The sequence below is a fragment of the Ischnura elegans genome, chromosome 10, assembly GCF_921293095.1.
Source record: "Ischnura elegans chromosome 10, ioIscEleg1.1, whole genome shotgun sequence".
NCBI classification, from domain to species: Eukaryota; Metazoa; Arthropoda; class Insecta; order Odonata; family Coenagrionidae; genus Ischnura; species Ischnura elegans.
This window is the reverse complement of record NC_060255.1, coordinates 33422447-33435739: the sequence shown is the minus strand read 5'-3', so window position 1 is coordinate 33435739 and position 13293 is coordinate 33422447. Positions and strand designations below refer to the sequence as shown.

At 34.1% G+C, this 13293-nt stretch overlaps 1 protein-coding gene across 3 annotated transcripts in view; it reads left to right on the top strand.

The window, feature by feature from the left end:
• Positions 1-13293, top strand: part of LOC124166576 (ryanodine receptor) — a 149556-nt gene that overhangs the window by 33922 nt on the left and 102341 nt on the right. Inside the window, exons 25-32 of one of the 3 annotated variants that reach the window (XM_046544142.1) lie at positions 4910-5009; positions 6094-6292; positions 6738-6962; positions 7047-7183; positions 8131-8307; positions 9257-9359; positions 11089-11254; positions 13179-13289. In XM_046544142.1, the coding sequence (XP_046400098.1) occupies positions 4910-5009; positions 6094-6292; positions 6738-6962; positions 7047-7183; positions 8131-8307; positions 9257-9359; positions 11089-11254; positions 13179-13289 (1218 nt within the window). Of the gene's footprint in view, positions 1-3085; positions 3186-4909; positions 5010-6093; positions 6293-6737; positions 6963-7046; positions 7184-8130; positions 8308-9256; positions 9360-11088; positions 11255-13178; positions 13290-13293 lie in introns of all 3 variants that reach the window. The other 2 variants (XM_046544140.1, XM_046544141.1) reach the window with 2 other exon arrangements.

Sequence of the window (13293 nt, the reverse complement as noted above, 5' to 3'; positions counted from 1 at the left end):
TAATGAATAAGAATAATTAATAATTTGTAAGGAAGCAGTTTTAGTTGCAGAATGTGGATAAATAAGTTATTAATTTTTCTAAAATTCATTTCAGAAGAATAAATGACATTTCAAGTATTTTCTGAACTCGAACTCAAAACAAATGAAATCCGGTTTTATTGGAAATATCACCCATTTTTTAATGTAAATTTTAAGGTTTTCTTTATTATAAGTAATTTATTTTAAGATAATTTTAAGAACATCTTAGCATCAAGTGTTACTGCAAGAAGGAATAAAAAGGGCCTTGGAAACACTGAGAGTAAAACGTTGAAATGTTAGTGCCTTTAGCTCTACATCTGTCCAAAGCGTATTTTTGGCTATTTTTTTAAAGCAACCAGAAAACCATCGATTACTTAGTTTTTGAGGCAGTGCGAAAATCTACTATCAAATACAACTGATGGTGAAGGAGGGAGCATAGATGACAGAAGTGATGTAGTAAAAGGGTCTCCCTAGGTTAGGACAATTTTTTTATGGGAGAAATCACTGTAAGTGGTCATCAATTGAGCCAAAGAGGAAAATTTGTACACCCTCCCATAACATCATTTCTCCAAAACCTGGTTTGAAGGGTTACATTACATCACTAGGTAAGGATATTGATCCTCTTTATTATTGGTCTCAGATTTGTGATGAGCGAATGTTGCAAATAATTTTGCATTGGACAAACACGAAGCTTCAAGCAATAAGAGAGAAGTATAACAGGGACAGCAGACGGGAGCTACATAAACGTTGATTTGATGGAAGAAAAAGCCTTTCTTGGTCTTTTGGCTTATTCTGCAATTTTCAAATCTAATGCTGAAGATATTTGCTGCACATGGCACTGTCAGGAAAATTTTCCGATCAGTAATGTCAGAACAGTGGTGTACTTTACTTCTTACGAGTCTCCAATTTGATAACCCCGTGGATCAAATGACCCAATACAAAACTGACTCAGTGCTCCAAATTTTGCTCCAATTTTGCTCTCTGGTAAAAAACTCCCAATGCTGCTATTCATTGGGAACGGAAACTTGCATTGGTGAAATGTTAATTGCCTTCAGGTGCCGATGCCCTTTTGAAATGTATGTTCCTCACAAGACCTCCAAGTATGGTTTGAAAATAATGAATTTGACTGATGCCAAAAATATTTATCTGTTTAACGCATATTTGTATGCAGGAAAAGACACAAATGTGATTTAATTTCATTAAATCGGTAGCTGCAGATCTTGTTAGATGCCATATGGGTAGGAGAATGTCAAATCTTAGACTCCCGAGACAGGTAGGATTAATTATTGCATACATTTGCCGTGGAAGAGACTGAAGAAGTTGAAAGGTTCGAGAAGCAGACAACATATAGACTGTGCCCGCCATACAAAAAAAAACGGAAAACCTCTCTCTTATGTTTCCAATGCAAAAAGCCTGTATGTGTGCCGTTGTGAAAAATGTAATTATGATCGCCTACAGAATGCTTCAAGAAAAGGAATAAGCGGGGTAAATTTCTTATCATTTAGCCTTCCAACATTAGCATTTAAGGCCTTATTTTTAAATCTGATGAAATATTGATACTTAATTGCGATAATAATAACTCAAGTTGAACTTCGATAAAGTAACACAGCCTTGAGGATGGAAGACAAGTTGTCTTCCGAAACGTCGGCTTGCATAAAAGCTTTAACCTGGATGCAAACCCGAGAAATATTTGTCAGAATAACTCATGTATTTTTGACATCAGTTTTTTGATCCTATTTCAAATAGCAATTTTTACTGAAAAATTGGTTGGTATTGGGAGTGCATAAATTGAATATCAATTTTAAAATAGCTAAGCAGCTAAAGGAACATTAAAATAAGCAATAGAAATGACGTTGCAATATTTTATGAATTTTTGATTTATTCTCCTAGACCGCATGTCACTGGTAGTGTAACAAGAAGTGTATGTCACTGGCTAAGGGTTAAATCCAATTCCTCTATATAGCAGAGCTTCAATTATCCACTCAGGATTGAACATTCATTGGATAAATAATCTATCACTTCCTTAACAACTCCCTACAACTCTTATCTCGCTCTCCTCCTCCAATCATTCCTACCCGCCTTCACTTCACAAAACAATTAATTTATCAATGAAGAGGGCGCAAAAGTTGCAGAGAGCATATGACCCATAAACTACTATAGAAAATGCTAAGGAAATGATCCTGATTGAATTATCTCTCTTTCTGATCATTTTTTTGGGCTATCCCCTCCATTTCAATGGATGATCAAAGCTTTGCTGTATTGTATATATAGGATAAAAGTGTACATGCTATTTTTAAAATGTTTATGAAATATGTTTTTATGGGTGCAAATTATGGTAGCCTAATTTATTTTTTTCGAGTATTTTTTTAAAGAATAATATCTTCAGACACAAACATTCATAATGTAAAATGAGTTATTCTACACATGGCCATTTTATGTGATTAATTACTATTTTTTATTTATTTTGTTTTTAAAATCTACCATCAAATGAAAGGTGAAATACAGTTTGAGCATGACCCATGTTAATATTTTGGTATATATTTGCAAATTTAGGTTTGTTTTGATACCTGTTTATGTCCTTTCAGTATAAGTAAAAATTCTCTGTTCTCTTTGCCTCATACCTGCTGTAGTGTATTTTTTGCCAATCATTATTGATTATCAATATTGTGTTGATAATCAAGAATGTAATTGAAATATTAATCCAATTATTTTAAAAACCAATAGTTTATACTGTTTCCCATTTACAGATTACCACCTTGGATTTCATGCTAATCTAAGCAAAACAATTTTTTTTAAATAGGAGAACCTGACTGCAAAACTCAAGAGAGACATTCTCAACTCTGTTAATTTTGTAGCTTTTGATTTATGTTAATAATAATTTTATATTTATAGGTATGCCTCAAATTCCTGATGGTTTCTCATACGATTTATGTGTAAGAATATTAATGAGTCTTGATTTTATCTTTTATTTGTTTTCTCTAAGTGTTGTGAAACTCCAAATGCATCAAGACTTTGCATTTCATAATATTCTTTCTCAAACTCTCATTTGGCTTGCTGCAATGACTAGGGCACAAAATGTCATCTTGGGGTTGGGGAGTCCTTTGGTAAAAAGTGCCAAGTAGGAGACGTGGTGGGCTGTATGCTTGACTTACATGATAAAATGATCAGTAAGTACGAGCAGTGAAATGCAGTTATTTTATCCAACTGTGGCTTAAGTTCCATTTTTTATTGTTTAGTTAGCCCCACATTTTGACCTCCCCAACTGGCTGCCATTTCCTAATATTTCTATGTTCTTCTCTCTTGTTAAACTATGTTATTGTGTTTAACGCCAATTAATGGTGGGTGACTACTTATTTTATCCCTATCCAATTACACACCACTGTTTCATCGAAAACTCTGTGAAAATGTTTTACATGAAAGCGCTATCAAGGGCGTACAAAAGTGGCTCGCATATTATCACTAGGTTTATGGTAATGCTGCATCATCTCTTCTGGAGGTGAGGTGGAGAATATTGAGATTATCATCTGCGTAAGATTAGAATAGTTATTTGCTTTTTCGGCTGTGTCAGTAAGTGTATATTATTAATTTAACTGGAAAGATGTTGTTCAATCGTGTTTTATATATTGAATTTGGTCCAGCTCAATGATATATTTACTTCTTGTTGCTATCCCAAGTTCTGAAGATGTTTTCAGAAACTAATTTCAATAGATTTGCTTGTTATTTATATCCGATGCAGTACATTTGGACTAAAGAATTTTTATTTTAACATTTATATTTTGTAAACCAGGTTTTTGGTGAGTTCCAACTTCAGTTTAATTTTGTTTTTATTATGAAGTAAGTGATCATTTACGTGAAATTGTTATATTTTATGAACTATAGATTGTGTATCATGGCGTAGTTCTTGAAATTATTCTATTTTCTAGTTTGAGTTTAAGTGACATCTAATCATGATCTTATATTTTAAGTGGTGTTTTTATTGGTATTAGTGTAGTCTGTTGAGAGATAACTTAATAATATAGATTTTTTAGGACTTCTTGTTTGTATTTTTTTTTATCGTGGCCACATCTTTATATTAATTCAAGTAGTGGTGTGGTATATCATATTACTTTTCTTTAGTTTGTGAATAAGATAGAATTTTTTGGGGGGTGGATTTTGTTGTAAATATGAATTCATTTATCTCACCGAATTATGTATGCTGTTCAAGAATTTTTTAAATGTTTATTATAAACATTGCAATAAACTGGTGTACACTCAGTTTTGCTGGGAAATTTTAGGGATGGAATCACTGTGTAGGGGGAATACTGATAGGTGAAGAACATTAATTTATGTCTATTCATCTGGTCTATTCCTTTACTACTACTATAGCCTCTATGCTATCACTTCTGGCTAGCTGTGGCTATAATTAATTTTCACTTAGTTTTGTCTATATACAGGTCTGTAAGGACTGTTTGAAAGAAGGAGACTTATAGTTTTGTATTATTGCAATAAATCCCTCATAAATGCAGTTGATCATTTTTTTCTGATGAAATTGATCATATTTTTTATGCATTTTTAAAATTTATTGTGACTCATGTCTTTTGAACTAGAGAAATGAACATTTTCATTGTATTAATTCAAATCTGCCGTATTTAGAAGCTGTATTAGCTGTATTTTCTTGGGAAAGTATAATCTTATATATTTTTATTTCTTGCCGATAGAAATGGGTCATCAATCATCATTTAGAGTTAATATCCCTTCATTGAGTAGTCACTTTCATGTAAAACATTTGGAGTTGATTTCTACCTGCTTTGTCACACCTCCCATGAGTTCACATTAACGTTTCTTTCAACCCTTGTGTTGAACCCTAGTAACAGGAAGACCTTCCATTGTTTCTTTCTCTATGCCCTCAAAGGAAGAGAAAGTTTATTGTGGCACAGCTGAGACATTTGGCAAACAGTGGCAGGTTGGGGACATTGTGGGCGTGTTCCTCGACTTGATTGATCGGACCATCAGTAAGTCTTCGAGGAACGTTTAATTTGCGGTGTAAATTTTTCGGCAAATAGATTTCATGACAAGCATTAAAGCATGTTTTCAGGGCTATTATGGATAAATATTTGGCAGTACGCATTATTGTTGTTGGTTGCATTGGATTGAATAAATCCCCTCATTGGATGATAAAGTTTTTTATATTTCTAGTAGTTGACTGAAGTAACTCTGTTTTATTCTCTGGTATGAAACTTTTCGTAGAGTAATCTTTGTACCTAAACTCAATTCTCTGTATATATTTCCATACTGGATAGATCGTAAGCTTGACTCTGGAATGGTATAAACTGTGAAGGTAAAATTTTTTGTCTGGTTGTTGCCCTTCGTATCCTCTTTTGTGCTTAAATGTGCTTATTTGTGATTGTTGTCTGCTTTGAATGTAATATTTTTTATAATTTGTTGCCGTTATGTATGTGCTTTTATTTTGCTAAGTTTTTGAATGATTCATATTTACAAACTTTTTTTTATTAATTCCTTGTGAACAATATTTGTATATGTGATATTCGTTTATTTCACCATTGAACTGATAAAATTGTTTTTGTGAAAATGCAATTTGAATTTCCCTTGTAAATATTTATATCCTATTCAGTGTTGTTGGCCATTTAACAGGGCCATAAAATAAAACCTTTTGATAATGTATAACTGGTTTAAATGGGTTGGAAACTTTCATATACTCAAACGTTTTGTCTTGGAAATGAAAAGTGTTGTGAATGCATATGACAGCTAATGGGTAGTTTATTTTTATGATCCCTTTAGGGGAAACTAATGTAATCCAACCTAGTGTCTATCGCTAATTAAATTGTGTTCTTGTTTTATGAATGGGCTTGCTTCAGCTACTTAGTGGGTAGTAGATTTGATTGAGCATTCATTGAAAGAAATCTTGAATAACAATGCTTTTCAGTCAAGTCCTTTTTCCGTGGGCTTCAGTGATTGTTTGCTGATCAATTTTCCCTTTAAATACAGTAAATATATCATGTGACATTCATTAAATTTTTATTGATGAATGAGTTCAGACACTTTGATTCAGAGACTAATTGACGATTTGAAATGCAGGTTTCTCACTAAATGGTGAGCTTTTAATGGACGCTCTTGGTGGAGAGACCACTTTTGGTGATGTACAAGGAGATTCATTTGTACCAGCATTCACCCTGGGTGTTGGCCAGAAGGCTAGACTCACATTTGGCCAGGATGTCAATACTCTGAAATTTTTTACCACCTGTGGTTTGCAGGAAGGCTATGAACCATTTTGTGTGTAAGTAGCCTGGAATTTATGCATGAATTTAGTTTTCAATTTCATTTTTCTTATCAAATATGTACTCATTTTTTAAAAGTTGGAATGGAGTAATGTAGTGTTGGTCAAATACTAATATCACTTGTTAAGTTTCAACCAACATTTTGCTCTCAAATTTGAGCATCATTTGGGAATCAGTTTTAAAATGTTGCATTCAAGATGAATGCAAAATTGAAGCCCTACTGACACCCTTAGAACAAAACCTTGTTCGAAAGTTGACAAGTGATATTTATTATTTGACAACATGCCATGACTCAATCCAGAAAGTATGTATTTATTGAAAGAAGTGGTCAAGAATAAACAACTGACATATTATATTTGAATTACTGATTTGTGTTACATGTTTTTTAGAATAAATTTGATTTTTATTATGATCGAAGTAATATATTATTAATAAAATTACCAGGAATATGAAGAGGCCTGTCACCTACTGGTACACGAAAGATCAGCCTATATTTGAAAACACTGAAGACATGATTGATACAAGAATAGATGTCACTCGAATTCCAGCTGGTTCAGACACTCCTCCATGCCTGAAAATTAGTCACAATACCTTTGAGACAATGGAGAAGGCTAATTGGGAGTTCCTCAGACTCTCACTTCCTGTCATTTGCCAATCTTCGTTCATTGAGTGAGTATAATATATAATTATCTTTTATGCTGTGCTGAGTTTTAAATCGAAGAGCTGTCATGGAGATCCCTTCTAATTTCACAGTGAGTCAGAAAAAATGAGAAGATGGCAAGAAATCAAGATAAGACAGCATAGACTCATGTCAGAAACTGAGCAAGTTGCACCGGCTGCGCATATTGAGCAGATAATGAAGTCGGGCTTCACTATGAATGACATCAAAGGTACTAGTATTTCCAGATAGTCATGTAACTATTCATATTTCATGAAATGTGCAAATATTTTCAAATATCATGTGCTCACTCAAGAGGAAATAATGGTTTTGCTAGATATTTTTGACTGCTGTTGCCTCTGTAAATGAAAAACTTTGCAATTTTCCACAATAATGAAATGTAATTGAATAGAAATTTTTTAAATAATAATTTTGAATGAGTTATTTAAAATTACATGTATAAATTTTAAGATTTTGCATTCTTGTAATTATGATGTTGCTTTTTTTATCCCCTGATGTGCTAATAATCTCCTCCTGGTGTTTCTCTATGATCTGCAAATATGTATTTACTTGTAATTAAGAGGCTGGTAACCTTCCTCCAAGATTTAAAAATTGCCTTCCAGGGAGCAAGCCATGGAAAATACATCAAGCAAATGTCTTTTTAATATAATCGTTGTAAATTTCCCCTTTCAACTTTTTGTACAGTATTGTTTTAATGGTGATTTTTCAAATTATGTGCAGTAAATTTTAGGAAAAATATTGTGTATACATTGCAAAATAATGCATGTGCCGTTTATTTGAATCTGAGGTATGAACAAATCTGACTTTAAAAATTTTACTGGAACTTATTTCATCTGTAACCTGTAGATCACCTGTATTTTAGTTTTGAAGTTATGGGATAGCTATACTATACGTAGATGATAAGGAAATCCTTGATAAATAGAATTATGAATTGTTGTTGGTTTATATTTAAAAGGTATGCACTATTGTTAAAGGAGTATAAAGGTATAAATTACCAATTTTAATTATATATTTGTGATTAATTTTTCATCAATAGCCCTTTCTTTTCAATTAGTTTGTCTTTGTTGATGCTCAAGTTTTATGCATTAGTGTACATTTTGGTGTATTGCTCGGAAGTTAATCCAATTAAATTATGTTATCCCGTATTATTTTGTGTAGGACTGCACAGAGGTTATTCTGAAGATGGCGTTGAAGCAGATGATGTGATGAGTGGAGGAGGAATGGACATGAAGAAGCCGCAGCCCTCACGCCCTCCAAGGAAAGGCTCACTGAGCAAGACCCAGAGCTTTGAAAATGAAAATGTTCAAAATATGGTGAATGGCCATCCTGAGCCTAGTGAGTGCTTCCTCTACTTCGATTATAAATTATTACTCCTGGAAGAAATGTATGATATTCATTTGCACAAAAATTGTACATGCTTATGAATGATAATTAGATTCGGGGTCAATTTTGTGGGTGTCAGGAACTAACTGCAGTATAGGCTTGATTTTATTATTCAGACAAGCTTTAAAAGTGAAAAATTCTTGCAAATTAAAATACATATTCCAGTTTTACATGGATTCAAGTGATATTCTGTGTATAGAAGAACTGTCAGTGACACTTTCCTCTTAGTCTCTTCTTAGGTTTTCCTTTTTCTGGCTCATTGGAATTGGAATACATTGCGATATCTCTACATTAGTCTTTAGCAACTTGTTTTGAATTTCCAGTGCCCCTCACTAGTGGATTTAATTCTAATTTTTCTTTAAATGCCCTTAAAATTAGTGCACCCATATGGGCATGAAAGAGACTGAATAAAGCGTTTTCCATGTGCCTGTATGGACTTGTTACATGTTTCAAGGTTAATGATTTATAATTTTCCTCTATACCAAAAGTGAATGTGAAAAGGATTATTTAGAAGCTTCATCTATAATGGATAGGTGGAAAACTTATTTTCTTATGACCTTGGCATTTATTTTGCTACTTGTTTGTTATGTAAGGGTAAGCTAAGAAACTTTCCATCATAATTAATAAGAGATTCGGAGCAGTTTTGGCACATTCATTTTCATCAAGCTTTCATATTTCCTTTGAAGTTTGGAGTGAGGAAAAATTTGGGATAGGTACACTCGCATGTGCAGCATGTCTTTCTGTAAAAGAGTTTTCATAAATGAAGGATAAAATCAACATTGCGTGGGAATACATAAGTGTGTGTGAAGCTGCGAGAATTTACTCTCACCAAGAGCATGAAGTAATATTTATATGCCATTCTAAGATAGTTGTGATGTAAAAAATTAATTTTTTTTTTTAGGAAAAATGCACCGAGCTACAAGTGATATGGACTTAAATCTTATGGATGGGCAATTGGATCCAAACAAGGATGACAAGAAAAAGAGAGGACGCTCTCCATTCCGGTAAGTTTTCCCTATATTCTTGTTGTTTTTAGCTGGTCTTGTAGGTTTTTTTTGCATCTGCTACTTCTTTCCCTCATCTCTTACCTGGCATATCTCTGTCAAGTGCAATTATACAGGGTCTGGCGCAAAGGACAGTCAGTTTTTAAAAAAATCACGTAATTGGTAATATTTACTCAAAAACAAATTTAGTGATGGATTCAGGCTCACAGTGAAATAGCATATCTCAATTAAGTGTGGGAAATCATATAAGTTGTGGGATGACTGTTTTTGACGATGTATTGCTGGAGGCATTCTTGAAAGTTTGCAAAGACTCTTCAACATCATTCTCTCAACTTGGGCGACTTCTGTGCAAATTGTATCCTTCAACTCGTCCTGAGTTCAGGGCTTGTGCTCGTATACACAAGCCTTGAGATGTCCCCATAGGAAAAAATCAAAGATGGATAAATATGGGGGCTGAGGAGGCCAATGAACATCTCTAAACGTGGATGTAGGGCGACCACGTAAGAGAGGGTGAAAAACGTTCATCGTTGCTTGTTGTTAAAAGTGCTTAAAATAAAGAGTTAAATAAAGTTAAGAGTGTTAAAATAAAATCCTCACAATGAATACATTTTTATTAATTAAAAGTTTTTTTTGAAGAGGTGAGAATCGTGGAATAGTAGGCAGTTTGGATATTGAAAGGATGCATCTTATGATTTGAATGGGAGACTATGGAATTCCCTCTTATCTGGGTATTTTTTCCTGTGGGAGAGATATTCTCTTTGAGTAACACACATGATGTGTATAATAGTTTATCTGTGATGTGACACCCATTACACAATTTTTATATAACCTTTGCACCATGAAGGACATTGCTGTCAACAATGGCTACGAAGAAAAATTAGTGGACACCATTTTACGGCGAAAAGGAACTCAGATGGCAAGATGTCTAATATATAAAATGCATAATTCCCAGGAGGGATCTCCTAAATGGTGCCGGATTCCCTTCCTTGGGAATTTGTCATTGAGAGTGCAAAGACTACTTCCCAAAGAAAAAATAAGCCCAGCCTTTTATAACCGCACCACATTAAGGAGCATGCTGGGGTCACCAAAGGACAGGGATATCCCGGAGGAACGGAGCGGAGTATATCGCCTCAAATGCGCCGACTGTGACGCGATTTACATTGGCCAAACAGGGAGGAGTTTTTCCATCAGGGTGGCTGAGCACCAGATGTGTCATAGACAGGGGAAAGATTATTCACAATTTGCAAAACACCTTATCGACATGGGGCACAGTAGTGACTTCATCCCTACTATTCTACACTTTGAGAAGAAAGGACAGAGATTAGATACCTTGGAAGAGCTGGAAATTTCAATCCACAGGGACTCATTCCTGGTTAACGATCACCTTTACCCTTCTCGCTCCCCCTTCCTCTTTTTTCCCCCTTATTCATCCACCCCTCCACCCACCCCACCCACAGTGACGCCAAACCCAGCTCCAAACCCTACCTCCCCCTAACTAACGGCTCCTGGTAATTTCCCTACCCAACCTTCTGCTATATATACAGTCAATTTACCTGCATTTTTCACCTTGATAATGTTTCTCTGTAACGAAACCATGGTCGGTGTCAATAAATTATTATGTGGAAATAGCAAAGTTATCGATCCTTCTATTCCTGCAATTATGGATTTCCACCAAGTTACTCCCGCTACTATTAATTATATTAATTACAATTTTTATATTTTTTACAAGGTTCTTCTCACGAAAACGTGATGTCAGTGGTGAACGAGGAAAGAAGGCTCGCACTCCAGATCCTCAGTCTACTTTGATGGAAATGTCCCCCGACAGAGGGAAGCCCTTGGGCATGGGCCGCACTGGCAACCTTATTGTCAAAGGAGCTTCGGTACGGGTATCACAGGCAAGACACATACACACATTTTAGACGTTTGGTTTTCAAAATTTAACCAATGTGATTTGATTGGCCTTCAAAATTTCAGCTTCATAATAATTGCTATTGATCCTGAAATTTCATATTTCTTAGTGGAAGACTGTCAACTTTTCTCTTTGATAAGTTGATTTTCATCCATTCCAGAAATATGAATAGATATTCAGCTTCATGCATTTAACACAAATAACACACAATTACAATTAATAAAAGCAAGCATATGTATAAGTTACTTGATCAATCTAAGGTTTTCATATAACAAACTGCTTTGGTGTTTTATTTGAAAATTGAAGATTCTTAAAATTTAATTGTAATGCGGTAAGGTGGCTTCATCATGACAGAAATTGCCTTACACTCAGCCTGTGAATCTTAACAATAAGGGAATGTGGTGTTTCATAACAATAGTTATTGGTAATAAATTATTGAAACTTAATGTAACTTAATTGTTATTATTAATGAGTATGAGGTTTTTAATAATAATTCAGTTAAATTTTTACTTCGTTTATCATACTCTCACCAACTTGTATAATGTGGCTGTTATTTAGCCTTGTTTTTTGAAATGTTTTTAATTTTCCATTCCTTAGATAATGCAAAGGAGAATTAATACTGGTTGGGTTTATTGAAATATTTCAAAGACTTGAGTCATGCATATTTTAGTGAAATTTATTCAAGTCATTGCTGTGATTTCACTGTAATAAAAAAATGATGACTTAATTGTATAGAGCCTTGTTATACACCGGAGATATGTGGGTTGCGTTTTACAGGTGGCATAAAATATTTCAAGGTTCTCTTATTGTAAGGTGCGACTAACATATTATGGTAAAGCTTGCATGAGTCATTGGATACAACTATGAATATATGATTTATTATACTGCTCAATAATAGGATCAGTCCAACTGTGGATCCCAGATGGGTTGAAGAATTGAAAAAAATGTTATAATCACTGTGAACTATGACAGCCATTTTTGAAATGACTAAAAGTTTCGTATTAAATAACCAGGGAAACATTTTGTAAAGCTTAGGCCTTCCTTAGATGGAAGAAAGTTGAAATTCTGAGTGAATTATCTAGAAAAGAATCTTATGCTAATCTTTGGGTGGTGAGACATGGATGCCAAAGTGGTATACAAAGAAATCATTTTATCCGTAGACACTAGTGACGTCACTATGGTAAAGCCCATGTCTGGTTTAGCGCAGAATAACAATTATAATTGATATGATTAAGGTTCAGCCTGGAGAACTACGTGGAGTAATTGGTGAGAATTTTATGGCATTGATTTACATTTCATCCATACGATACCTGAAGATATTGAAGTATTAAAAAACATACTGTTATTATCTAAATGAAATAGAAATTTGTGATTTAAAGCACCAGTTCTTATACTGCTAGCCCATTTTCAGTGTAATTTTCAGAGACTGTCTCTTGGCTGTTTTCTGGAAGTTTAAAGTGAAAATATCCTTTAGCTGCTATGTAATGCCTGCTGCAAGTGAGTTCTATGCCATTTCAAATTTTATTTGGGGAAATGAAAAGAAATTAGAATCTTGCTGCACTCAGGTTTAGGTTAAAGAAGTTGAAGAATTACTATGCAAATATTTGTTTCTCCATGTACATAAATCTAAATTTTCTGTTGCTTTCAGCGATTTTTGGTGATGACAATTCACCCCTTTTTGCGTGTGTGTGGAAGTGAATTGTAATAATAATTTGGTCTCTCTTTAACTCATAAACAATATAAAGAGGGATTATGTTAACATTTGCTTCAGAGAGATTTGTTACTTCTTGAGTTTTCTTTAGACTAATATATGTGCTTTTAGTGGTATTTTGGCATCATTGTTCTCTCCTGCTTTGGTTGAAGATTTTAAGAACTCTTCTCTGATACTGGATTTTTATTTATGTTGTCAGACCGATCTTAAGCTGGTACCTCCATCAGTTCCCGAAAGATCGGCTGGGTCTCCTAAGCAGATGTCAGGAACTCAGTTGGGTGGGGCTCAAGTTGAGTGCATTGGGAATGAGGTAA